General features: G+C 48.5%; 1 protein-coding gene across 1 annotated transcript in view; it reads right to left on the bottom strand.

The window, feature by feature from the left end:
* Positions 1 to 255: 255 nt before the first annotated feature.
* Positions 256 to 27,399, bottom strand: part of LOC126471221 (trichohyalin-like) — a 167,239-nt gene continuing 140,095 nt past the window's right edge. The window contains exons 4-5 of the mRNA XM_050099345.1: positions 11,540 to 15,672; positions 256 to 301 (exon numbers count right to left, since the gene is read on the bottom strand). Coding sequence (XP_049955302.1) covers positions 256 to 301; positions 11,540 to 15,672 — 4,179 coding nt within the window. The remainder of the gene's footprint in view (positions 302 to 11,539; positions 15,673 to 27,399) is intronic.

The raw sequence follows: 27,399 nt of genomic DNA, 5'->3' as shown, positions 1-27,399 counted from the left end.
TTGTCAAGACAGCCAAATTCAGGTTTCCTTCCCCCAAATCATGGCTGGCAAAGCGTGGTTCGCAACATGCTCCCCTCCAGTGAGCGTTAGTTGCGATGCTCAGAACAGTTTTGGATAATTGAAATAGTTAAATGTTGACGAAACTGACTTTTAAAAAATGCTCTGCAGTGTGTGTCGATGGTGCAGAAGCTGTGGTCGGTAATGAAAATGATTTCTTTGCTAAATTAAGACGGAGTACTTTAAAATTTCTTTGCGTTACCCATCAGCAAGCACCACGAGGAAGTCACTGCTGTCCAGTGAGCTGTAACGAAAATTACAGATATAATGCGCTGAAAGCCATCAATGTCCCCTCGAATCATTTTTTGAAAGAAATTAATAGTTAATACGGAGAAATGTTTCATCGCGAAATTCGTTGCGTACAGGTAAATGTTTAACTCGTTTTCGTGCAGTTAGAATATCTTATTTTTGAAAGAGGGAGGTTAAAGCAGATAGTGCAGAATTTGATGAGGTGAAGGATTCACTTGATCAGAATCAGCGTTTCCAATAATTTTAAAGATCATTTACATGATCCCAGTTTACACTGTCAAGGAAAGAACGCACTATGTGATAGGTTTACGGATGTTAGTTACTTGCAAAGGGCTTGCACATTGAAATAAATACATGGAAATACAATTTTCGTGATTTAATTCCATCATTGGTGAGGTCGGCAATGCATTTGTAGTTCTAAAGATTCTAAATGAATAGCTAGGTATCATTTTTAAAAATCCAATGGAAATTAATCTTCGCAGTGTCAGAATTTTCAAGAATCAGTTCGCAGATTACAAAAGACCCACTCACGTTATCCAGAACAGATGTCGAAATATTCTAATCATGCCACAAGATCCTAGCCTAAAATGAGACTTTGCTCTTCAGCTCTTTCCTTAGGTCGATATACGTTAGTGATACATTTTTTCTTCAAGGTACATTGAATCTACTCACTATAATACTTCGTCGAATCACTTGTTGGAATGTAAAAACTCCTTTTTCTACAACGCAAATTGAAATCGAATTGCTAAAACCGTGGTGACAGGTATAACCTAATATCTAAATGTATGATTAATGTAAGAGAGTTAGACAAATAAGTAAATAAAAAAGTTTCAGTAGTGCATGTCGCTAGGCGTCTGCATTTAGGTAGTTACTATCCGCGACTGACAGATCGTCCGGCGCGGACGGGTTCGGGACCGTAACGCCACTGAAACATTACATGGGTGGCATTTGATTGGGGAGAGGGGAGGAATGAGGGTGTCGTGGGGTTTCCTACGAGCAGTGGCGCACTAAACCTGTCAAAGGCCCAGGCCGGCAAAACAAATTGAGGCTCCCCTTGCTGCCCCCCTCCCACCCTCCTCACCACACGGTTCTGCGTGTTTCAAACGCAAACGGAAGTAAGTCCCACATTGCTTATCTTCATTTTGTCATAATTTACAAGATATAACGTTATTTTACGTAACTCTGAAAGTGATTGCTCTCGTAATCTCGTTGCTATTATTTAATAGCTATGTTGCCCCTTATAAGACAGAAATCATTACAAGATTAACGTTGTTCGAATCTATTATGTTTCGCAATTAAGTCGGCGTGTATAAAAATTAATCCCTATTTCCCAAACCAAGAAGGTCACTGTCTACATAAAACTTCGTTCAGTGCGTGGTGGAGGGTACTTTACTTACGGATTTCAACAAAAGCCACAGTGCTGCTCCAATCTTGATGAAAATTTGTACATTTGATCTTCAAAACAAGGGGAACCTCACGATCTATGTGAAATTTCATACGGTGTATGGCGGAGGGTACCTTAAAACAATTACACACCGTTTGACTGATCAGCTTGGGAGTTGGCTCATGCATGTATGTTTTCGTGGTGAAGGCATTTATACAAGCCAACGTATGCTGGATGGCGGAGGGTTGTCCTACTTTTAAATAAATTCAACATAGTTTCGTCAACGAGCATGAAAGTTAGCAAATGGTTCAAATGGCTCTGAGCACTATGGGACTTAACATCTATGGTCATCAGTCCCCCAGAACTTAGAACTACTTAAACCTAACTAACCTAAGGACATCACACAACACCCAGTCATCATGAGGCAGAGAAAATCCCTGACCCCGCCGGGAATCGAACACGGGAACCCGGGCGCGGGAAGAAAGTCAGCAGATATACGTATTTTTCATAAATGGGGAAAGAGATGGCATGACAGAGGCAGAGGAGGAGATATACGGTGAGGAAAACGTGATGGGGGCAGGGAGGGGGTGCATCCAGAGACGTGAGAGAAGCAGATTAAAAGAGAGGGAGCAGCAGGTAAACAAAGGGGGAAGTTGGTGAATGACTAATGGAACACTGTAATAAATACATTAGTTGTTGTGAATTTGATGTACTATTAGAAAAAGCGGAGGAGGTTGACAGACGGGAAGATGGATGGGGAGGGAGAGGAGAACGGAAGGAGCAGGTGGATAGACGAGATAGGACTAAATCGACAAGACATAAGGGAAGAGGGGATGAACTGGGATGAATAAATATCCGGGCAACGCCGGGTTTACTATCAATTAAAGATTTACGCGACAATGGTCGTGTTCATCTGAAAGAAATTACAGAATATTTTCCTATGGTTAGATGCGGTGTATAGTCTCGATAACTATTGTTCTTGATGTCTACAGATGATAAAATTCGTTGCTTAATATAGATGACTCCACCAAAGTTCATCTAGTTGGAATTTCATCTTTATAAAATGAACTACATAATAACCAGTTTAAAAATGCTCCTGTTGGAGCACAATAAATGCAAATATGATCGTGTTTAAGAGACTCTGGCAGAAAAGTGGGCAGCCAGCTGAGTCCTCATTCCGCCTTTTTCACCAAAAATTCTGGAAGCTTCACAGGACGAGTGACCATGTTATGTACGAAATTTACCAAGTAAAATTTCAGTTTTGTTGTTAAAAATTCAATAAATAGCAGATTTTGTATTAGAACTTTAGAAATACCGTTAAAAGCGTACTTTCGTGAATGAGATCTGCCAAATAAAAATAGTTTCGTATGACATATGACGAAACTCCAGAATCGTCAAATTAACTTTGTGAAATTATTGATTCTGGTAAAATGTGTGCTGCATTTACACATACGGTCTTGAAACAATATTTTTAAGGACCACAGCAAATTCCAGAATTTTTCACAAATCATGGTAAATTTATCATCGAACTTTTCGAATCTCTAGACCCCCTCCGTGGTGACGCTCGTGTTAGACTAAAATACTGTAACTGAACATTCAGACTGACGTGAAAATATCATTCCTTCACATTCTATCAAGGCTTAGGACTGGCTATGCACGTAGTACATAGGCATGTTTAAATTTTTTCATTTTATTTTTATTGTTAAACATTACAGTAGCAAATTGATAACCTTTTCTTCTTATCAATCGTAATTTTTTCAATTTTTTGTAAGAAGGCTAGAGATTTTAAACACCTTTTTAAATCTCCAGACTCTTCATATGTGAAGATCTATGTACCTCTTCTTCCTTTTTTGAAGAGGTAGGCCAATTGGATCTTTTAATTTCAATAATAGCGTTCACTGCCTCCTCCGTCAGCTTTTGAATCAGAAAGTACACATTTGGATGTTTCTGACTGAGTTTTCTATGCCAACCTTAGACAGTATTCGTCTTCTGTGTCGTTGGTTAAAAACATTCCACATTTCAATAGGTATATTAGGATTTTCCATCCACTGATCTACCATACAGTCTGCAAATGTTGTGATCTTCTTTCCACTGGGCATTTGTTCCATTATTAAAATCCACGCTTCATCGGCAGTGTTAAGTGGAAGATGTGCCACTGCAGCACACATGCGACAAAACAATCGGACTTCCTCCCTATCACTGCAGTCTTCCGTTAATCAAAGTTCCTGTATCTTCTTCCACAGGCACTGGTTAAAGTGAAAATTAAAACCGGAAAGTTGTTTCAGGAAACACTGAATTCATTGCTTTAATTGTAGCACTTCAAAATCTAGCATTGCAATTTTTGGTGACCACTCAGGCATCTTAGACTTCAATCCAGAAAAAGTCTTTCGTATGAATTTTGACTTTCGTCTGGCAGCAAAGCAAATAAAACAGGAAATATCTTAGTTGCGTCTTCTGTACTTCCGATGTCGACATGGATTGTGTAAAATAGTTTGAACTGTTTCGAACAGCTGTCAAATGTCCCATCCATAAGCACAGTTCCATTGTCACAAAGGATTTTCTCTGCTTCTTTACAAGCAAATACTAAGTCTCTTGTCTGGAGCCATCAATATTCAAAAAACTATTACCTTCCATTAATTTCAAAAGGTCTTCGCTAAGGTGAATTTCCGAACTAGAGCCAGGGTTCTGGGTTGTCCCAATAGCTCTTCTCGCCTTACACAAATGAGTCTTGGAGCTGTCATAATTCGGAATATATGCCACGAATTCTAATCCTTTCTTTCAAATCTTGAAATTCCTGCTTAAAAATTTGGGCTATAGGCACTGTCTTTTCTTCACGAACTCTTTTACTGCAATTATGTAGTCTTTCTTCTCTACATGTTGTCAGGTGGGCAAGAATGTTGCTGTTGAGCAAAGATTTCACAATTTGCAATTTTTAAATGGCCTTTGCACCTACTCCGTTCATAATGGACGCACATCCAGTTCGTATATTCATTTCTCCTATAAATACGGTAGCGATGACCATCCTTGATAAGACACGGCCTGCCTTTTGTTGTTACCACTTCCATCGTGTACACTGCATAGAACACAAGTCGTATAGGAAAACGCACGGAACGAAAGCTATCGACGACACTGTCTGAGAAACGGTGACAACACCTGCACTGAGGTTGAGCGACTGGGGTAGACAAGCAGTAGGGGAGGCTGTTCGCAACCACCTCGTTAGAGAACCGGTTGCTCTGGACAGCTTCGTTACCTGCTATATATATGCGCCACTGTTTACATCGATCTCGTTGCTATATATATCAACTGGTGAACACTCCAAAGATCATACAAATAGCATAATCCATCTATCATAGCACTTTCGTGTTTAATATTAAGAGGCTCATGTTTATTTATAATGTTTTTAAAATGTCAACCCCTTTAGAAGTCACTTTGGAACAACTTTCTAATTGCCTTTAAGATACGGTAACATCGAATGGAATGTTTGATACATTCTCGTGTATCTTTAACTACTTTGGTGTTGAGGTCATGCTTAAATCAGTCATGTCCCTCCGGAAGTCACGTAATGAGACGACTAGCATCCTACCTCGTATCAGCTTTAGCCCCAATGTAACTTTCTTTCCGGCTGTCGTAAGAAGTCTCTCAGAAATAAAGCCTGTCGTGGGCGTTACAGACTAGTGAAACTTCGACAGGATAGTGCATTGTGCAAGGAGCTATATCGAAATAAACTGAGGTAGCTTATTTCCATGTTACGGATTTCATGTCTTATTAAGAACGAAGACGAAAAACATGTCAACTGGGGAAAGACTGAGTTAAATCGCAAGTTTTTGTAGTTGTAGGAAGTGTCATGAGCTACACCCTAAAATCCCCGCCCCTTGAATGTGTTTGAAGCTCATTCGTGTTTTTATTGAATAACTCGTAAACCGCGTGCTCTAGCAACAGCCATCTCCAGTACAAAATTATGCTTCATTAAATGTCTTACAAAAACGGTCCTAGTCTCTCTAATACTAGTTACAATGCTGCAGAAGACGGAAAATCGCTTACTAAAAATAGTTCTAATATTATAAAATTTGTTTATTGTTGAATAAAGTGGGTTAAGGAGGAATATTGAGGGTTTGTACCATATCTAAATGCAGGAAGACTGTAATAAAGGGTGAAGTGTGTTCTGGGGGCGTGATATGGAAAGGGAGGTGATACGAAGCCTTAGGTAGGTTGCCGTATTGCGGTCATCTTGTTTCTTTCATAGGTCTGCAAAAGGAAGAACGAGCAGGCAATTCCCCAGTCCTCCAACCGCACGTCAGAAAAAGCAACTACTCGGTTTGTCACAAAGATAAACTGACCCTTCTGCAGCTCGCCCTGCGAGTCACTGGTGACAGTGTGCGCGGACGCGCCAGTTGGATAATTAATTTGCACAAAGAGCATTAACGCTGCATGGGATACAGATACGAATTGCTAACATTTACGGAAGGAATGTTTGTGGACAGGTTAGATGTAAATCGCTGCACACTATTTTACGGCTACAGGGAAACTGATTTTTAGATATCATCCTAAATAGTGCCGTTCTCGCAGAAAATGAAACTTCTACCGCCAGCACTACTTGCTATTTCAGTTGGGATAGCTCTCCAGCATTTCCTCTCCAGTTCTGTTACGTATGTAGACAAATGAACTTTGCTCAGCTCGTGTTCAGATATTCCAGGTATTTTCAGTCTAATTATTTAGTTGTTAGCGAGCTTTTATGCAAAATACGATCCTATAAATACAGGATGAGAAGAGCTTCATTTGAATGTCAGTTACCTTCGAAGAGTTAATTGGAAAGAGGTTGGATTGGTAACTGAGGCATCTTGCTGCCGCTGCAATCGCCGCCCTGTCGTTGACTGCATAAGTTATCGCACTTCTCATAATTTTTAAGGATTGGATGCATAAATCTCTTCCATTCAGCAATTCGTAGCAGTGCTACAGTGACCTAACCTCAATGGAGCCGCTTAATTGACAACACCAATGTACTGTGGAAGATGGGTATCAATGTAAAATGGGATAAGGCTGAGCATGTTAGTTTAAAACATGATTTGCTGTATTGCATTGCTTCGTTTCTGTTCAGACATCTGTAGTTTCATAACATCAAAGTGACCTTTCACAGACAGCCAATTTCAGCCTTTCTGCTTCTTCAGATGTTGAGTGCAGAGGCTGAGGTGGTGATGCATTATACCTTCAAGCTGTGAAAAACGTGGTAGCAAAGCACAGGAGAGAAATCAAATCAACATTGTTGGAACATATATTGACAGTATATTTGTGGTAGGCTAATCAGTGTGGGAGACAGTTAACCGCTCTAGCTGTTGAGCTTTTCAAATCTCACTTGATAGCAAATAAGTACACGCTTAATAAACCGAAAACAACTCCACTACATAAACAGGAGTTCAATGAAGTTCTGTTCACTCACATAAGAGAAATGGACAGGATGTAGAACAGTCGGAAGATCTACATTAACCCTGACAATAAGCGTTTTTGGGTTAGAACTGGTAATACATCTCTATTCGATGCAGTGTTAATTCGCTGGGAAAAGATATCACAAAGACCTGTCCGCACATTGTCGCCAATGATTCATAAGGCGAAATGCTTAAGGGTCGGTATAGCTGCATGAAATGCCGTGTAGTTGTTTCTAATGACGTAGTGCGGTAGGGGGGATGATTTGCGTTCTTGCTTGTCAGTTCTGGGGGCCTATGGACGTGCACAGTGCAAGACAATAATACGGCGACCTACCTACCTCAGCTGCATCCCTGCACTACAAGCCAGTTCCACCCCAGAACACAACTTACTCCTGAAAAAGGCTTCTGCTACAGTTAGATGTGGCCTAAACATTTTTTCTTAACACACGTAATTTAATGTTAATTTTGTGTGTTTCTAAACACCTTGCGATTTGCCATTCTTTGCAACGCGAAAACCTAATTCTGGAGATAAATGTATAGAACTTATATTGTAGGAAATGTAATATTGTTAAAATCTGTAGTGCGAAACACTTTCGTCAGACAACCCAGTTTTCGAGATACCAAAGAAAAACCCGAGCTATCGTCACACCCTATTGGTGAAGAATTTCAGTATGTTCATGACTACACTCGGCTCTCACCTCCGCCCCCCAACACCATGGCCTCTGTACAGTTTGCGACGACATGAATTTTGCTTATAAAGTTTCTTCGTTGAATCGACTATAGGTGGTCGTTTACTTGTAAAATAACGCATTCGACAAACCTCAAGACTGACAGCGAAACGCTCCTAACTTGAAGACTCAATTACCTAAATGCCCACTTAACCCCCCCCCCCCAGGGGGTCCACAACTCTTTTGTGGATACACGAGTGGCGAGCACGGGGCCCCTAGCTATTGCAGCCTTCTCTCTCTCTCTCTCTCTCTCTCTCTCTCTCTCTCTCTCTCTCTCCAGGGCTGCATTTCCTTTCCCTCTCCCTCCTTTCCCCTCCTTGGTTCTTTCCCGTCGCCCCCTCCTATCACTCTCTTGGTGTCCTTGCTTATGTTGGCCCCCGCTATCCTCCTGGTTCTGTTGGTTTTACACTCCGGCTTTGTTGCGTAATCATCTCCTCCTTGTGGCATTCCTTGGTCCCCCTCTGGGGTTTGACATCCATTACAAAATTTCTCCTCTGTAGTGTGAGCCATTTGGGGAAGTTCACCTTACCTAGTGTCTCCAACGTGCGCCCTCCTAGTACATTCCACCTTTTCTTTCATGTCGCTGTCTGATGCTAGGGTACATAGCCAGCACGGTAGCCAGCCCATGTGGTGGGGTCGCTATGTACCCTTTTGGTTGAGCCCCCTGAACACACAGGGATCACACTTCTGATACCTGAGCTGTGACCACCTCATGCATGCCTTGGAATGGTTGCTCGTCATCCTGGAGCATCAGAACTCTCAGCAATGGCTGCCATGCCAGACGGCCCTTGCTGTGGCTGGGTGGCGCCTGTGAGGAGACCCTGATCAGAGTGGGTGGTATCAGGGCGGATGCTATGCAAATGAAATGCATATGGGTCCACAACTCTGGCCGTTCTTCTGCGGCCGTCTCTGTGTGGAACTGACTCAAGTGCTTCTTCTCTTGCCCCCTTCAGCCTTCACTTCCATGGCTACCCCCTGGGAAGAGGGTCAGGCCCGTCGGCTCAGGGCGAAACCTTTCCCTGTTACCTAGTTTGCACCAGGACTGATAGAGATACTTCCACCAATAACAAACCTTTATTCTTTGTGGAACACATTGAAGACAAGTTTGGTGAAGTGGACTCCCTGAGCAAGATGTGGTCGGGTCCATTGCTGATAAAAACTGCTTCAGCTGCCCAATCTGCAGCCCTTCGTGCCTGTACCCATCTTGGCACAATTCCTGTGTCCATTACCCCCCACCAGACTCTAAATATGGTACAAGGTGTGATTTTTCACAGGGACCTCATCCTTCAAACTGATGAGGAACTTCGGGACAATCTCGAACGGCGTGGTGTTCACTTTGTTCAGCGTGTCCAGAAGGGTCCTAAAGACAATCGCATTGATACTGGTGCCCTTATCCTGGCCTTTGAAGGGGATACCCTCCCAGAGAAAGTTAAGATTATGGTTTATCGATGTGATGTGAAGCTGTACATCCCACCTATGAGGTGTTCTAAGTGCTAGGGTTTTGGACACATGTCTTCCCACTGTTCACAGGCCCCTCTCTGTGGTGACTGTGGACGTCCACTCCATGAGGGGAGTCCCTGTGTTCCCCCTCCTGTATGTGTAAATTGTCATGGTAGTCATTCTCCACGTTCACCAGATTGCCCAGTATATAAGAAAGAAAAAAAGATACAGGAGTATAAGTCTCTTGATCGTTTAAGCTACACAGAGGCCCGTAAGAAATATGCACGATTGCACCATGTGTCCATGACATCTAGTTACGCCTTGGTTACATCTTCACCCCTTCCTCTCTCTTCCTTACCCCCATCCCGAACCCCTCTCCTCCCCCCTCCCCTGCGGCTCCCACACGTCCCCCCCCTGGGCGCTGCTCCCCCTCCCCAGCCAGAGAAGTGTCCCACTCCTTCGGCGTCTGCCGGTCAACGGCGCCTCTCCCAGGATGCCCCTTCCTGGCACCTTCCAGGCCAAAGGTCTGCTGCCGCGCGACGACCGCAAGAGCCGCGGTCTGTCGGCCCCCAGGTCGCCCAGTCTCTTTCTGTTCCTGATCTTGCTGCAGCTGGCTCCTTTATGCCACACAGCCCTCCTCAATCTCAGCCTGAAAAGAAGAAGAAACATAAGTCCTGGGACAAAGAGCCTCTGGTGTCACCGGAGGTACCTTCCCCGACTTAACAACCGGATTCTGACCTGTCGTTCATGGATGTCGCCCCCTCCTTGTCGGTGACGGATGGGGACCCAGTGGTATGACTGGATTTAGCGTGTTCAGCCCCCATTTAAACCATCGTTCTGTGGTTCTCCAATGGAATTGTAATGGATACTATCGTCACCTTCAGGAACTGAAATCCCTTCTTTCGTCCTACTCTGCAGCTTGTGTGGTTCTCCAGGAATCTCATTTTACTGATGCTCACTCATCGACCCTCCGTGGGTTCCGTGTTTTCTGTCGAAATCGGGTCGGACCTCTGCAGGCTTCTGGTGGCGTTTGTACGTTGGTCCGTACAGACATTGCTAGCACGTGGATTCCTCTTCAAACTACATTGGAAGCAGTTGCTGTTAGGGTCCACATAGACTCTGCGGTCACAGTTTGCGATTTTTATCTCCCTCCTTACAGGACTCTTACACCTGCTGCCTTAACTGCCCTTCTTCAGCAACTTCCTCCTCCCTTCCTCCTCCTTGGGGATTTTAATGCTAATCATCCCTTGTGGGGCAGTGCCTTTCCATCTAGGCGAGGTCTTCTTATAGACCAATTTATTGCAGACCACGACCTGTGCCTTCTTAATGATGGCTCCCCTACTCATTTCAGTGCTGGTCATGGTACCTTTTCTGCCATTGATCTTTCTCTTTCTTCTCCCTCTCTCTTCCCTTCATTACACTGGTCGCCACACGACGACATTTGTGATAGTGACCATTACCTGTTGATTATCTCGCTCCCTTCCCGCTCCCTGATGGGCAGGTTACCTCGTTGGTCTTTCCAACGCGCCGATTGGCCTGTATATACTGCACAGGTCGTGTTTTCTCCCTCTTTGTTGGGTTGTATTGATGACGTCCTACGTGACATGTGTGACGCGATTGTTCGCGCTGCTAACCTTGCTGTCCTGCGCTCATCTGGACCATTTCGTCGCTGGCAAGTCCCATGGTGGAGTACAGCCATTGCCATCTGTGATCGCTGTCGAGCTTTGCAAAGTTTAAGAGGCACCCATCTGTAGCCAGCCTTATTACCTTTAAACGCCTTCGCGCTAAACCCCGTTATTTAATCAAACAGAGCAAGCGGATATGTTGGGAAAGATTTGTTTCTTCCCTTGGTTCTACTGTCCCTCTGTCACGGGTGTGGGCTACACTTCGCTCTCTCCAAGGTTGCCATCGGCAGTCCACCCTCCCAGGCCTTCACCTCCCAGATGGCATTTGTATGGACCCATTAGTTCTTGCAGAACATCTTGCTACCCATTTTGCAGTGGCATCAGTGTCAGCCTCCTATCCAGCTGCTTTCCTTCATCAAAAACAGTGGGCTGAAGTTCCCATCTTATGTTTCACTACTTGAGTCAGAATCTTACAACAAACCTTTTACTGAATGGGAATTTCTTTCTGCTCTATCTTCTTCTCATGATACGGCCCCTGGCCCAGATTCCATTCATAACAAACTGCTTCAACATCTGTGCTCCACAACGGCAACATCATCTTCTGGTGTTTAACTGTATCTGGCTCGGGTGCCTTGCCTTCTTCTCCTTGCCTTCTTCTCCTTGCCTTCTTCTCCTTGCCTTCTTCTCCTTGCCTTCTTCTCCTTGCCTTCTTCTCCTTGCCTTCTTCTCCTTGCCTTCTTCTCCTTGCCTTCTTCTCCTTGCCTTCTTCTCCTTGCCTTCTTCTCCTTGCCTTCTTCTCCTTGCCTTCTTCTCCTTGCCTTCTTCTCCTTGCCTTCTTCTCCTTGCCTTCTTCTCCTTGCCTTCTTCTCCTTGCCTTCTTCTCCTTGCCTTCTTCTCCTTGCCTTCTTCTCCTTGCCTTCTTCTCCTTGCCTTCTTCTCCTTGCCTTCTTCTCCTTGCCTTCTTCTCCTTGCCTTCTTCTCCTTGCCTTCTTCTCCTTGCCTTCTTCTCCTTGCCTTCTTCTCCTTGCCTTCTTCTCCTTGCCTTCTTCTCCTTGCCTTCTTCTCCTTGCCTTCTTCTCCTTGCCTTCTTCTCCTTGCCTTCTTCTCCTTGCCTTCTTCTCCTTGCCTTCTTCTCCTTGCCTTCTTCTCCTTGCCTTCTTCTCCTTGCCTTCTTCTCCTTGCCTTCTTCTCCTTGCCTTCTTCTCCTTGCCTTCTTCTCCTTGCCTTCTTCTCCTTGCCTTCTTCTCCTTGCCTTCTTCTCCTTGCCTTCTTCTCCTTGCCTTCTTCTCCTTGCCTTCTTCTCCTTGCCTTCTTCTCCTTGCCTTCTTCTCCTTGCCTTCTTCTCCTTGCCTTCTTCTCCTTGCCTTCTTCTCCTTGCCTTCTTCTCCTTGCCTTCTTCTCCTTGCCTTCTTCTCCTTGCCTTCTTCTCCTTGCCTTCTTCTCCTTGCCTTCTTCTCCTTGCCTTCTTCTCCTTGCCTTCTTCTCCTTGCCTTCTTCTCCTTGCCTTCTTCTCCTTGCCTTCTTCTCCTTGCCTTCTTCTCCTTGCCTTCTTCTCCTTGCCTTCTTCTCCTTGCCTTCTTCTCCTTGCCTTCTTCTCCTTGCCTTCTTCTCCTTGCCTTCTTCTCCTTGCCTTCTTCTCCTTGCCTTCTTCTCCTTGCCTTCTTCTCCTTGCCTTCTTCTCCTTGCCTTCTTCTCCTTGCCTTCTTCTCCTTGCCTTCTTCTCCTTGCCTTCTTCTCCTTGCCTTCTTCTCCTTGCCTTCTTCTCCTTGCCTTCTTCTCCTTGCCTTCTTCTCCTTGCCTTCTTCTCCTTGCCTTCTTCTCCTTGCCTTCTTCTCCTTGCCTTCTTCTCCTTGCCTTCTTCTCCTTGCCTTCTTCTCCTTGCCTTCTTCTCCTTGCCTTCTTCTCCTTGCCTTCTTCTCCTTGCCTTCTTCTCCTTGCCTTCTTCTCCTTGCCTTCTTCTCCTTGCCTTCTTCTCCTTGCCTTCTTCTCCTTGCCTTCTTCTCCTTGCCTTCTTCTCCTTGCCTTCTTCTCCTTGCCTTCTTCTCCTTGCCTTCTTCTCCTTGCCTTCTTCTCCTTGCCTTCTTCTCCTTGCCTTCTTCTCCTTGCCTTCTTCTCCTTGCCTTCTTCTCCTTGCCTTCTTCTCCTTGCCTTCTTCTCCTTGCCTTCTTCTCCTTGCCTTCTTCTCCTTGCCTTCTTCTCCTTGCCTTCTTCTCCTTGCCTTCTTCTCCTTGCCTTCTTCTCCTTGCCTTCTTCTCCTTGCCTTCTTCTCCTTGCCTTCTTCTCCTTGCCTTCTTCTCCTTGCCTTCTTCTCCTTGCCTTCTTCTCCTTGCCTTCTTCTCCTTGCCTTCTTCTCCTTGCCTTCTTCTCCTTGCCTTCTTCTCCTTGCCTTCTTCTCCTTGCCTTCTTCTCCTTGCCTTCTTCTCCTTGCCTTCTTCTCCTTGCCTTCTTCTCCTTGCCTTCTTCTCCTTGCCTTCTTCTCCTTGCCTTCTTCTCCTTGCCTTCTTCTCCTTGCCTTCTTCTCCTTGCCTTCTTCTCCTTGCCTTCTTCTCCTTGCCTTCTTCTCCTTGCCTTCTTCTCCTTGCCTTCTTCTCCTTGCCTTCTTCTCCTTGCCTTCTTCTCCTTGCCTTCTTCTCCTTGCCTTCTTCTCCTTGCCTTCTTCTCCTTGCCTTCTTCTCCTTGCCTTCTTCTCCTTGCCTTCTTCTCCTTGCCTTCTTCTCCTTGCCTTCTTCTCCTTGCCTTCTTCTCCTTGCCTTCTTCTCCTTGCCTTCTTCTCCTTGCCTTCTTCTCCTTGCCTTCTTCTCCTTGCCTTCTTCTCCTTGCCTTCTTCTCCTTGCCTTCTTCTCCTTGCCTTCTTCTCCTTGCCTTCTTCTCCTTGCCTTCTTCTCCTTGCCTTCTTCTCCTTGCCTTCTTCTCCTTGCCTTCTTCTCCTTGCCTTCTTCTCCTTGCCTTCTTCTCCTTGCCTTCTTCTCCTTGCCTTCTTCTCCTTGCCTTCTTCTCCTTGCCTTCTTCTCCTTGCCTTCTTCTCCTTGCCTTCTTCTCCTTGCCTTCTTCTCCTTGCCTTCTTCTCCTTGCCTTCTTCTCCTTGCCTTCTTCTCCTTGCCTTCTTCTCCTTGCCTTCTTCTCCTTGCCTTCTTCTCCTTGCCTTCTTCTCCTTGCCTTCTTCTCCTTGCCTTCTTCTCCTTGCCTTCTTCTCCTTGCCTTCTTCTCCTTGCCTTCTTCTCCTTGCCTTCTTCTCCTTGCCTTCTTCTCCTTGCCTTCTTCTCCTTGCCTTCTTCTCCTTGCCTTCTTCTCCTTGCCTTCTTCTCCTTGCCTTCTTCTCCTTGCCTTCTTCTCCTTGCCTTCTTCTCCTTGCCTTCTTCTCCTTGCCTTCTTCTCCTTGCCTTCTTCTCCTTGCCTTCTTCTCCTTGCCTTCTTCTCCTTGCCTTCTTCTCCTTGCCTTCTTCTCCTTGCCTTCTTCTCCTTGCCTTCTTCTCCTTGCCTTCTTCTCCTTGCCTTCTTCTCCTTGCCTTCTTCTCCTTGCCTTCTTCTCCTTGCCTTCTTCTCCTTGCCTTCTTCTCCTTGCCTTCTTCTCCTTGCCTTCTTCTCCTTGCCTTCTTCTCCTTGCCTTCTTCTCCTTGCCTTCTTCTCCTTGCCTTCTTCTCCTTGCCTTCTTCTCCTTGCCTTCTTCTCCTTGCCTTCTTCTCCTTGCCTTCTTCTCCTTGCCTTCTTCTCCTTGCCTTCTTCTCCTTGCCTTCTTCTCCTTGCCTTCTTCTCCTTGCCTTCTTCTCCTTGCCTTCTTCTCCTTGCCTTCTTCTCCTTGCCTTCTTCTCCTTGCCTTCTTCTCCTTGCCTTCTTCTCCTTGCCTTCTTCTCCTTGCCTTCTTCTCCTTGCCTTCTTCTCCTTGCCTTCTTCTCCTTGCCTTCTTCTCCTTGCCTTCTTCTCCTTGCCTTCTTCTCCTTGCCTTCTTCTCCTTGCCTTCTTCTCCTTGCCTTCTTCTCCTTGCCTTCTTCTCCTTGCCTTCTTCTCCTTGCCTTCTTCTCCTTGCCTTCTTCTCCTTGCCTTCTTCTCCTTGCCTTCTTCTCCTTGCCTTCTTCTCCTTGCCTTCTTCTCCTTGCCTTCTTCTCCTTGCCTTCTTCTCCTTGCCTTCTTCTCCTTGCCTTCTTCTCCTTGCCTTCTTCTCCTTGCCTTCTTCTCCTTGCCTTCTTCTCCTTGCCTTCTTCTCCTTGCCTTCTTCTCCTTGCCTTCTTCTCCTTGCCTTCTTCTCCTTGCCTTCTTCTCCTTGCCTTCTTCTCCTTGCCTTCTTCTCCTTGCCTTCTTCTCCTTGCCTTCTTCTCCTTGCCTTCTTCTCCTTGCCTTCTTCTCCTTGCCTTCTTCTCCTTGCCTTCTTCTCCTTGCCTTCTTCTCCTTGCCTTCTTCTCCTTGCCTTCTTCTCCTTGCCTTCTTCTCCTTGCCTTCTTCTCCTTGCCTTCTTCTCCTTGCCTTCTTCTCCTTGCCTTCTTCTCCTTGCCTTCTTCTCCTTGCCTTCTTCTCCTTGCCTTCTTCTCCTTGCCTTCTTCTCCTTGCCTTCTTCTCCTTGCCTTCTTCTCCTTGCCTTCTTCTCCTTGCCTTCTTCTCCTTGCCTTCTTCTCCTTGCCTTCTTCTCCTTGCCTTCTTCTCCTTGCCTTCTTCTCCTTGCCTTCTTCTCCTTGCCTTCTTCTCCTTGCCTTCTTCTCCTTGCCTTCTTCTCCTTGCCTTCTTCGCCTTGCCTTCTTCGCCTTGCCTTCTTCGCCTTGCCTTCTTCGCCTTGCCTTCTTCGCCTTGCCTTCTTCGCCTTGCCTTCTTCGCCTTGCCTCCTCTGGTGGAGACATCTTGTCCTCTCTCTCTTCCTTTTCCTCTTCTTCCTTCCTCCCTATGCGCGCCTGAAGGCCGACTCACGCGTTCGCACGCATAGCCGGTGATGGGGTAACGCGTGATTCCCCGCCCTGGGTAGAAAAGTAAGGCACGCACGTACCCCCTGGTAAAGGCCAGGCCAAGGGAGGTGTGATTGCCTGAGCTTATACCTTCTGACCATGCCGATTGGTCCCTCCGTCTGTTTCTCGGGAGGTGTGACCTGAGGTGTAAACATTCACCTAAGGCGGGAGTGACCTCTGAGAGGGTCCCCATAAGGAAGGAGCGCGCCATCAGAGACGCTGGCAATCATGGGGGATTCCTCCACAATGGATTTATCTTCTCTCTCGACTTCTGCCCACAAACGTAAACATGACCAGCCAACAGTGACAAAAGTACTACCGCCTGCCCCACAGTTCCTCGTCGTTTCTCGATCTGAGGACAGAAAGGATTTTTCTTCTGTCAACCCTTTAGTTATCCAGAAGGGCGTAGATGCCATAACCGGTACTGTTAAGTCTTGTACAAGGTTGCGTAATGGTACCTTGTTACTAGAAACTGAGAGCGCCTTTCAGGCACAGAAACTGCTTCGAGCCACACTCCTGTACACGTTCCCTGTCCGGGTGGAGGCTCACCGAACTTTGAATTCGTCTCGTGGTGTGGTCTATACTAGATCCCTCGCCGGATTGACTGACGAGGAGATTCAGTCTTTCCTCGCTGAGCAGGGCGTGACGGCTGTCCATAGGCTCATGAAAAAGGTCAACCATGACCTTGTACCGACCTTGTACCGACCTGGACACTTTTCTTGACCTTTGATAGTGTTAAGCTGCCATCGCGCATCAAAGCGGGCTACGAGGTTATTTCTGTTCGCCCCTATGTCCCGACACCTACACGCTGCTACCAGTGTCAGCGTTTTAATCACACTCGTCGGTCTAGTTCCAATGCGGCTAAATGTCACTTGTGGCAGGGATGCGAATGAGGGTGACTGTCCACCTCCGTCTCCTCGTTGTGTGAACTGCCAGGGTGACAATGCAGCATCCTCCCGCGACTGTCCCATCTACAAGGAAGAACACTGTATCCAAGAAATTCGGGTCAAAGAGAAAGTGTCCACCTCGGCTGCTCGCGAGTTATTTGCTAGTAGGAAGCTCACGCTGCTCCCAGCGGGGAAATTCAGTACTGTCCGCGCCTCTCCTCGGACTACCAGGGAGGTGGCAACCCAGACATGCGGTCTGACCTTCAGCACCACGGTCGTCCGTTCGGCCAGTGCTAAGATCGCACGGTCGACGTCTCGTCTTCCTCCCATCACCCCACAGACACAAGCCCCTTCATCGTCTTCTGCTAAGACAAAGACCCAGAAGTCAGATGCACGTTCCTTCAAGAAGGAACCGTCCCGTGCAGACTTCCTATGTACCTCGACCTCCCAGCTATCGACCAGTACTTCCACCAAACGACCTTCCAAGAAGGCTCATAGGAAGCACAGTTCTCCTTCTCTGCCACGGCGCATTTCTTCTCCTGCGCCACCCAGCGGTTGCCACCCCAGGCCGTCATCCGTTTCGCCTGGCCGCACCGCTGGTAGCCGAACATGTGGCCGTTCACCGGCGGAGGAAGCTCTCCCTCCCGGCCATCTTCCCAAGATGGCCGATGAACCTATAGAACCAATGGACGATGACTGTCCGCCTACTGATAGTGGCGGCAGTGCTGGCTCGAAGCCAGGCCCTCAGCGGTGACCCCTTCTTTCATCTTCCTTTTCTTCTTACCATGGCACTTATTCACTGGAATATTTGCTGCATTCGCTCCAACCGAGAGGACTTGAAGTTGCTGCTCCGCTTCCACCGTCCGCTCGTCGTAGCCATCCAGTAAACGAAGCTACGCCCATGCGATCAAATTGCCTTGGCACACTACAAATCTGTGCGTTTTGACCTCCCCCTGTGGTAGGTATTCCGGCTCATGGAGGGGTTATGTTGCTGGTCCGGGATGATATTTACTACGATCCCATCACGTTGCACACGGGCCTGCAGGCAGTTGCCATCCGAATTACTCTCCCCACTTCTACATTTTCCATTTGTACTGTTTACACTCCGTCGTCTGCTGTTACCAGGGCAGACATGATGCAAATTACTGCTCAGCTACCTGCACCATTTTTGTTAACTGGAGACTTCAATGCCCACCATCCCCGTTGGGGCTCTCCAGCATCCTGCCTGAGGGGCTCCCTGTTAGCAGACCTTTTCAACCAGCTCGATCTTGTCTGCCTCAATACTGGCACCCCTACTTTTCTTTCGGACACATCTCACACCTATTCCCATTTAGACCTCTATATGTACTACCCAACTTGCACGCCAGTTTGAGTGGTATGCACTTTCTGATACAAATTCGAGCGACCACTTCCTGTGTGTTATCCATCTCCTGCAGCATACCCCCTCTCTGTGCTCATCTAGTTGGACCATCTCCAAAGCAGACTGGGGGCTCTTCTCTTCCAGTGCGACCTTTCAGGATCAAACCTTCACAAGCTGCGATCGTCAGGTCGCACACCTCAAGTAAGTCATTCTTACTGCTGCTGAATATCCCATCCCCCACCCTACTTCTCCACGTCGCGTACCGGTCCCCTGGTGGACCGCAGCATGTAGAGAACCTTTACGTGCTCGTCGACGTGCTTTACGCACCTTTAAACGCCACCCTACAGTGGCGAATTGTATCAATTATAAACGATTACGTGCACAGTGTCATCGTATTATTAAAGAAAGCAAGAAAGCCAGCTGGGCTGCTTTCACAAGCTCCAACAATTTTACTCTGCCTGTTGTCTGGGGTAGCCTGTGCCGGCTATCTGGCACTAAGGTCTGCTCACCAGTTTCTGGCTTGACGGTCGCGAATGATGTCCTTGTGGCCCCTGAGGATGTCTCCAATGCCTTCGGCCGCTTTTTCGCAGAGGTTTCGAGCTCTGCTCATTACCACCCTCCCTTCCTCCCCCAAAAACAGGCAGAGGAGGCTAGGCCACCTAACTTCCGCTCCTCGAATCGTGAAAGTTATAATGCCCCATTCACCATGGGGGAACTCAAAATTGCACTTGCCTGGTCACGGTCCTCAGCTCTGGGGCCTGATTCTATTCATATTCAGATGCTGAAGAACCTTTCTCCTCCGTGTAAAGGTTTTCTTCTTCGTACTTACAATCGCATCTGGATTGAGGGACATGTTCCCGCATGCTGGTGCGGGTCTATTGTTGTACCAATTCCTAAGCCGGGGAAGGACAAGCACTTGCCTTCCAGATATCGACCCATCTCGCTTACCAGCTGTGTCTGTAAGGTGATGGAGCGAATGGTTAACTCTCCTTTGGTTTGGCTGCTCGAATCTCGGCGCCTACTTACCAATGTACATTGTGGATTTCATAGGCGCCGCTCTGTTGACCATCTGATTACCTTGTCGACCTTCATTATGAATAACTTCTTGCAGAAGCGCCCGCCCGCGGCTTTGTTCTTTGATTTGGAGAAGGCTTACGACACCTGTTGGAGGGCGGTCATTCTCCGCACCTTGCATACATGGGGCCTTCTTGTCGCCTCCCTCTTTTTATTCGTTCCTTTTTAATGGATCGACAGTTCAGGGTACGTGTGGGTTCTGTCCTGTCGGACACCTTTCGCCAGGAGAATGGGGTGCCACAGGGCTCAGTTTTGAGCGTCGCTCTCTTCGCCATAGCGATCAATCCAATAATGGATTGCCTCCCAGCTGATGTATCAGGCTCCCTTTTCGTGGACGATTTTACCATCTATTGCAGCACACAGTGTACATGTTGCCTGGAGCGCTGTCTTCAGCGTTCTCTTGACCGTCTTTACTCCTGGAGTGTCGCCAATGGCTTCCGTTTTTCTGCCGAGAAGACGGTCTGTATTAACTTCTGGCGCTACAAAGAGTTTCTCCCACCGTCATTACGACTCGGTCCCGTTGCTCTCCCAATCGTGGAGACAACAAAATTTTTAGGTCTTACATTTGACAGGAAACTTAGCTGGTCTCCACATGTGTCATATTTGACTGCACGTTGTACCCATTCTCTAAATGTCCTCCGTGTTCTCAGTGGTATGTCGTGGGGACCGGATCGAACCGTCCTACTTCGTCTCTATCGGTCGATCGTCCGCTCCAAGCTGGATTATGGGAGCTTCGTATACTCCTCTGCACGGCCATCCATCTTACGCCGCCTCAACTCCATACAACATCGGGGTTTACGACGTGCGATCGGAGCGTTTTATACTAGTCTCGTCGAGTCTTCATGCTGACGCTGGTGAATTGCCACTCGCCTACTGGCGCGATATACTGCTTTGTCGGTATGCCTGTCGGCTACTGTCAATGCCCGACCACCCGTCTTATCGCTCCTTTTTTGACGACTCTGTTGACCGTCAATACGGGTTGTATGTCTCTGCCCTGCTACCCCCTGGAGTTCGCTTTCGTCGCCTCCTTCACCACCTTAATTTTTCACTCCCTGCAACCTTTCGAGTGGGCGAGAGCCACACGCCACCTTGGCTCCAGGCTCAGGTTCGCGTTCACCTTGACCTCTGCTCGCTCCCAAAAGAGGTTACCCCGGTTCGGTCTACCACTCCCGTTTTGTCGAACTTTGTTTGAAGTTCATTAATATGACCTTCATTTATACAGATGGCTCTAAGACCAATGACGGGGTCGGGTGTTCTTTTATTGTCGGGGCGCAAAGTTTCGAATACTGGCTCCATGGCCATCGTTCGGTCTTCACAGCTGAGCTCTTTGCCCTCTACCAGGCTGTTCTTTAAATCTGCCGCCACCAACATTCTGCTTATGTCATCTGCTCCGATTCGCTGAGCGCCATCCAGAGCCTCAGTGATCCGTATCCGGTTCACCCTTTCGTGCACCGGATCCAACGCTCTCTTCAGCAGCTGGTGGACGATGGTTCTCCGGTTAGCTTTATGTGGGTTCCTGGCCATGTCGGTATCCCTGGGAACGAAGCTGCAGATGCCGCAGCCAAGGCTGCGGTCCTCCAGCCTCGGACAGCTTCTTGTTGTGTCCCTTCATCAGATTGTAGCAGGGTCATTTGTCGGCGCATTTTATGGCTGTGGAATGCTGATTGGGCTGCACTTACGGACAACAAGCTTCGGGCCTTGAAACCTCTTCCCGCGGCTTGGACGTCCTCGTCCCACCATTCTCGATGGGAGGAGGTCGTTTTGGCCCGGTTACGAATTGGGCACTGCCGGTTCAGCCATCGCCATCTGCTGACGGCTGCGCCGGCGCCGTCCTGCCCATGTGGGCACTTGCTGACGGTTACACATTTTAATGTCCTGTCCAGATCTTAACACACTGCGCCTCGATCTTAACCTGCCAAATACTTTCGATGCCATTTTAGCGGATGACCCACGAGCAGCTGCTCGTGTTCTTCGTTTTATCAATTTGACAAACCTCGCTAAGGACATTTGATGATGCTGTTTTTTAATCCTATGCCTGTCAGTCTGTCTTTTATCGTGTTTTCCCTTTTAGTTGTTGTGGTCAACTTGTGCCTCGCGGTGCATTCTTAGAGTAGTCAGGGCGCTAATGACCATTGAAGTTGTGCGCCCTAAAACCACAAAAAAATCGCGGGTGGTCCACTTCTGTCGCTGTACTACTATCCACCCTGGTCCAGAGCTCTATCTCGCTGCACAACGATTGCCTGTGGTCCCACAGTTCGTTTCCTGGGTCTTCTTTTCGACAACAAGCTCACTTGGCTGCCCTGTATCAGACATCTGAAGGTAGGATGTTTCCATAAACTCAATGTCCTTCGCTTCCTTGCCCACTCCTCTTGGGGTGTGGACCGTTCCCTCCTCCTGTCTTTATCGTGCTCTAGTTCTGTCTCGCTTGGACTATGGTTGTCAAGTTTATGGTTCAGCTGCTCCTTCCACACTGCACATGCTGGATCCAGTCCACCATCATGGTATCCGTTTGGCCACCGGTGCCTTCCCTACTAGCCCTGTTGATAGTCTCCTGGTTGAAGCTGGGATCCCCCCTTTCTGTTCGGCGGTCCCAGCTTCTGGTGTCTTATGCACTCACTATCCGTTCCTCTCCCACTCATCCTTCCTATTCTATCCTGTTCCCAGACCATGGACGTCGCCCACCTGACTCCCACCCTCGGGCGGGTTTACCGGTTGGGCTGCGCCTTGCGTCTTTTTGCCGTGATTTTCAGCTTCCTTCTTAGTCCTGTCTTCCTCGCTCCCTCCCCTCCACCCCTCCTTCGTTAGTTCCTCAGCCTCGAATTCGGATGGATCTTCGCCGAGGTCCGAAAGATTCTATCCCCCCGGTGGTGTTCCGTTCCTTTTTCCGCCAAATTTTATGGGAGTTTCGGGATGCTGTTGTTTTTTACACTGATGGCTCTAAATCTGCTGATCATGTTGGGTAGGCCTTCACGTCTTCTGTTGGAACGGAAAGTCATTTGCTGCCACCTACATCTGGGGTGTTTACTGCGGAATTGATGGCAATTTACCTTTATTAAACAGTCCCAACACAACCGCGTTTGGTTATGTACGGACTAGATGAGTGGCCTTCTTGCTATTGACCGGTGTTTTTCGCGCCATCCCTTGGTCTCTGCCATCCATGACCATCTCGCTGATATTCACCATGCTCCTTGATCCATTGACTTCCTTTGGGTCCCTGGCCATGTGGGTATCCCGGGTAATGAGCTCGCTGATCGTTTGGTTGGGGGAGCAGTTACTTACCCCGTTTTCTGTAACCTCTCCTGCAGCGGATTTACGGCTTCACATCAAATCCCACTTCGCACAGTCATGGGCCAATTCTTGGGAGGCTACTCCCCTGTCTAATAAACTTCGTGCAATTAAGGTGACACCAGGCCCATGGCCCCCCAGGGGATCCACAACTCTTTTGTGGATACGTGCGTAGCGAGCACGGGGCCCCGAGCTAATGTGGCCTTCCTTCCTTTCCGGGCTGCATACCTTCCCTTTCCGCATCCTTCCCCATCCCCTGTCTTCACCCCCCCCTCACCTCTGGCTGTTTCCTTCACTTTCTCCCCCTCTGGGAGTATGGTTTGCGCCTACGTCCGGAGACGGATGCTTGTAAATGTACCGCATTCTTCTTCTTCTTCCTTGCTTGTATGTCTTCTTCCTTCCTTTGTCCTCCTTTCCTTACCTCTTCTCTTTACCCTTTTCTCCGCTGCGGCGTTTGAGACCCCCTCTTCTTTCCTTTCCCTTTCTCTTTCTTCCTCCCTGTGCGTGTCTGAAGGCCGACCCACGCACTTCCATGCGTAGCCGGTGACGGGGTAACGCGTAATTCCCCGCCCCGGGTAGACAGGTAGGACACGTACGTACCCACTGGTAACGGCCAGGCCCAGGGAGGGGTGATTACCCGAGCTGATACCTTCCGAAAGTGCCGATTGGTCCCTCCGTCCGTTTGTCGGGAGGTGTGACCTGAGGTGTGAACAATCACCTAAGGCGGGTGTGCCCTCGGTGAGGGCCCCCCACAAGGGAGGAGCGCGCCATCGGAGACGCCGGTAATCATGGGGGATTCTTCCGCAATGGTTTCCTCACCTTCCACTATGTCTGCTCACAAACGTAAGTTCACTGAGTCTCAGCCACAGACGGTTCTTCCATCGTTGCCACAGTTCCTTGTTGTTTCTCGGTCTGACGAAGGTCACGACTTTTCCACGGTCAACCCTTTCATTATTCAGAAAGGTGTCGACGCAATTGCGGGTCCTGTAAAGTCTTGTTCCAGACTACGGAATGGCACCCTGTTGTTGGAAACACACAGTGCCCTCCAGGCTCAAAAATTGCTGCGTACTTCTCTGCTCCACACCTTCCCTGTCCGGGTGGAACCGCACCGTACCTTAAATTCCTCGCGTGGAGTCGTTTATACACGCTCCCTCGATGGATTGTCTGATGAAGAAATTCAGCACTACCTGTCTGACCAGGGCGTCACCGCTGTTCATCGGGTTATGAAAAGGGTTGACTCGAACATCATTCCAACCCGCACTGTCTTCTTGACATTTGACAAAGTTCAACTCCCATCAAAAATCAAAGCAGGCTATGAGATAATTTCCGTTCGCCCTTATGTCCCGAACCCTACGCGTTGCTATCGATGTCAGCGGTTCAATCACACCAGCCAGTCCTGTTCCAATCCGGCCAAATGTGTTACGTGTGGCAGGGATGCCCATGAGGGTGCTTGTCCACCTCCATCCCCTCGCTGCATCAACTGTATGGGTGACCACGCTGCTTCCTCTCGAGATTGCCCTGTTTTTAAGGACGAAAAGCTGATCCAGGAAATAAGAGTGAAGGAAAAGGTGTCGACCTTTGCTGCTCGAAAGTTACTCGCCAGTCGACAGCCCACCGTGCCTCAGAAAGGAAAATACAGCGCTGTCCTTGCTTCTCCTCGGCCAACAAAGGAGGCGGCCACGCAGACTTGCGATCTCACATTTAGTACCACGGTCGTCAGATCGGCCAGCGCAAAGATCGCCCGTTCAACCTCCCCTCTTTCGCCTGCCCACTCTATGGCTCACCCTTCGTCGGGTTCTGCTAAATCTCGAGCCCAAAAGTCAGACGCCAAGTCTTCCAAAAAAGAGCATTCTCGTGAAGAGTTTTTACGTACTGCAACTTCACAACCATCGGTTCCTCCTTCATCTAAACATACCTCCAAGAAGGCTACGAAGAAACACAGTTCCTCTCCTTCTCCGCCAAGGCGTGTCCCATCTACAGCACCACCTGGCGGAAATCGCCCTCGGCCATCTTCTGTGTCGCCGAGGCGCACTGTTGGTGGCCGGTCAACTGGCCGATCGTTGGTGGCAGGAGCTGCTCCTGACCAACCTATGGATCAGGATCTTCTGCCTTCGACTGAATGCCATTCCATGCTGTCGGTCGCAAGCTCTGAGCAGTCGTTGAGTTGACAGCACCCTTGGTGACGTTCCTCCATTTCTGTTCACCCTCTGTCCATTATCCACTGGAATATCTGCGGCATTCGCGCCAATCGGGAGGAATTGTCGATCCTCTTACGATCCTACTCGCCGGTCATCTTCTGTCTTCAGGAAACAAAGCTGCGTCCCCATGACCGCTTTGTTCTCCCTCATTTTCAGTCCGTCCGATATGACCTCCCCTCTGTTGAAGGCACTCCAGCCCATGGAGGACTCATGATTCTGCTCCATGATACTCTCCATTATCACCCACTCCCCTTAAACACTTCCTTCCAAGCTGTCGCCGTCCGTCTTTCCCTTTCTGGATACACGTTCTCTCTTTGTACGGTATACATTCCATCGTCTACACCAATGGCACGAGCTGATCTCCTTCATCTTCTTGATCAGCTTCCACCCCCCTATTTGCTGGTTGGGGACTTCAATGCCCACCACCCGCTTTGGGGATCTCCACATCCTTGTCCACGTGGCTCACTATTGCTAGACGTCTTCCACCAAGCGGATCTAGTCTGCCTCAACACTGGGGTCCCCACATTTTTGTCTGCCTCCACGGCAAATTTATCCCATTTGGACCTTGCGGTCGGTACTGTTCCGCTAGCTCAGCGCTTCGAATGGTTCGCCCTTGATGATACACACTCGAGTGACCACTTTCCATGTGTTCTTCGACTGCAGCCTCAACTGCCATATATGCGCTCGCGACGCTGGAAGTTTGCCCAAGCCGATTGGACACTTTTTTCGTCTCTAGCGACATTCGATGACCGTCGCTTTCCCAGCGTCGACGATGAGGTCACACATTTTACCGACGTTATTCTCACAGCTGCGGAACGTTCAATACCACGCACCTCCGAATTGCCCCGGCGCCCTCCAGTCCCTTGGTGGAACGAGGCATGCCGTGACGCAATACGTGAGCGGCGACGTGCTCTTCGCATTTTCCGTCACCATCCAACTTTGTCCAACTGTATCCGATATAAGCAGCTCCGTGCGCGATGCCGTCGCGTCATCCGCGATAGCAACAAGGCAAGCTGGAAATTCTTTACTAGCTCATTTAACAACTTCACTCCCTCCTCGGAAGTTTGGAGTCGGCTTCGACGGTTCTCAGGCGCGCCTAGTTTCTCCCCGGTCTCTGGGGTCACTGTCGCGCATGATACCTTAGTGGACCCCGTCGCAATTTCTAACTCATTGGGTCAGCACTTTGCTGAGATTTCGAGCTCTTCAAATTACCCGCCAGCGTTTCTCCTGAAGAAACGTGCAGCGGAAGTGCGACATCTTGCTTTCTCCTCTCACAATCGCGAAAGCTACAATACTGTTTTCTCCATGCGCGAACTCCAACATGCACTCTCTTCTTCTCGCTCCTCCGCCCCAGGACCGGATGGTATCCATGTCCAAATGTTGCTGCATTTATCAACCCATAGCCTGCGTTACCTCCTTCGCCTTTATAATCGAATTTGGACCGACAGTACCTTTCCCAGGCGATGGCGGGAAGCTATTGTCGTTCCCGTTCCGAAACCTGGAAAGGACAAACATCTCCCCTCTAGCTATCGCCCCATTTCTCTCACGAGTAGTGTCTGTAAGGTTTTGGAGCGTATGGTGAATTACCGTTTAGCTTGGTGGCTGGAGTCCCGCAGTCTTTTAACACCTGCCCAATGCGGATTCCGAAAGCATCGTTCTGCTGTTGACCATCTTGTTGCTCTCTCCACTTATATCATGAACAATTTTCTCCGGAAACGCCAAACGGTAGCAATATTTTTTGATATGGAGAGAGCGTACGATACCTGTTGGAGGACAGGCATCCTCCGTACACTGTTCTCTTGGGGCTTTAGAGGCCGGCTGCCCCTTTTTCTTCGCGAATTTATGGCAGAGCGCACATTTAGGGTGCGGATGAACACTATTCTCTCCCGTACTTTCTCCCAAGAAAACGGGGTACCCCAGGGCTCCGTGCTGAGTGTTGTGCTGTTTGCCATCGCCATTAATCCAATTATGGATTGTCTCCTTCCTGATGTCTCGGGCTCCCTCTTTGTGGACGATTTTGCGATGTACTACAGCTCTCAACGGACCAGCCTTCTTGAAAGACGTCTTCAAGGATGTCTCGATCGCCTCCACTCGTGGAGCATCGAAACCGGCTTCCGTTTCTCACCCAGTAAGACCGTTTGTGTTAATTTTTGGCGACGTAAGGAGTTTCTTCCGCCCTCCTTACATCTAGGCCCTGTCACCTTCCGTTTTCCGACGTCGCTAAATTCTTGGGTCTTATGTTTGACAGAAAACTGTGCTGGTCCTCCCACGTTTCCTATCTTTCGGCTCGCTGTCTGCGTTCCCTTAACACCCTCCGTGTCCTGAATGGTACCTCTTGGGGAGCGGACCGAGTGGTCCTTCTCCGCCTCTATCGCGCCTTAGTGCGCTCGAAATTGGATTATGGAAGCATAGTCTACTCCTCTGCTCGGCCGTCTATTCTTCGGCGACTCGACTCTATCCACCACCGTGGATTACGTTTAGTGTCTGGAGCTTTTTACACCAGCCCTGTGGAAAGCCTTTATGCTGAGACTGCTGAACCTCCGCTGTCCAATCGGCGGGCAATCCTTCTGAGTCGTTATGCTAGCCATCTGTCTTCCATGCCTGCTAATCCAGCCCATAACCTTTTTTTCGACGCCTCCTTTGATGTCTGGTATTCAGGCCGCTCCTCCTCCCTACTACCCCCGGGAGTCCGCTTCCGCCAACTGCTCCATTCTCTTTCCTTCCGCTTTCCTAAAACCTTCTTGACAACTTGGGGTACAGCACC

This window comes from Schistocerca serialis, chromosome 3, assembly GCF_023864345.2.
Source record: "Schistocerca serialis cubense isolate TAMUIC-IGC-003099 chromosome 3, iqSchSeri2.2, whole genome shotgun sequence".
In the NCBI taxonomy this organism is placed as follows: domain Eukaryota; kingdom Metazoa; phylum Arthropoda; class Insecta; order Orthoptera; family Acrididae; genus Schistocerca; species Schistocerca serialis.
The sequence above is the reverse complement of the archived record's forward strand: the minus strand, read 5'-3'. Positions and strand labels throughout refer to the sequence as shown.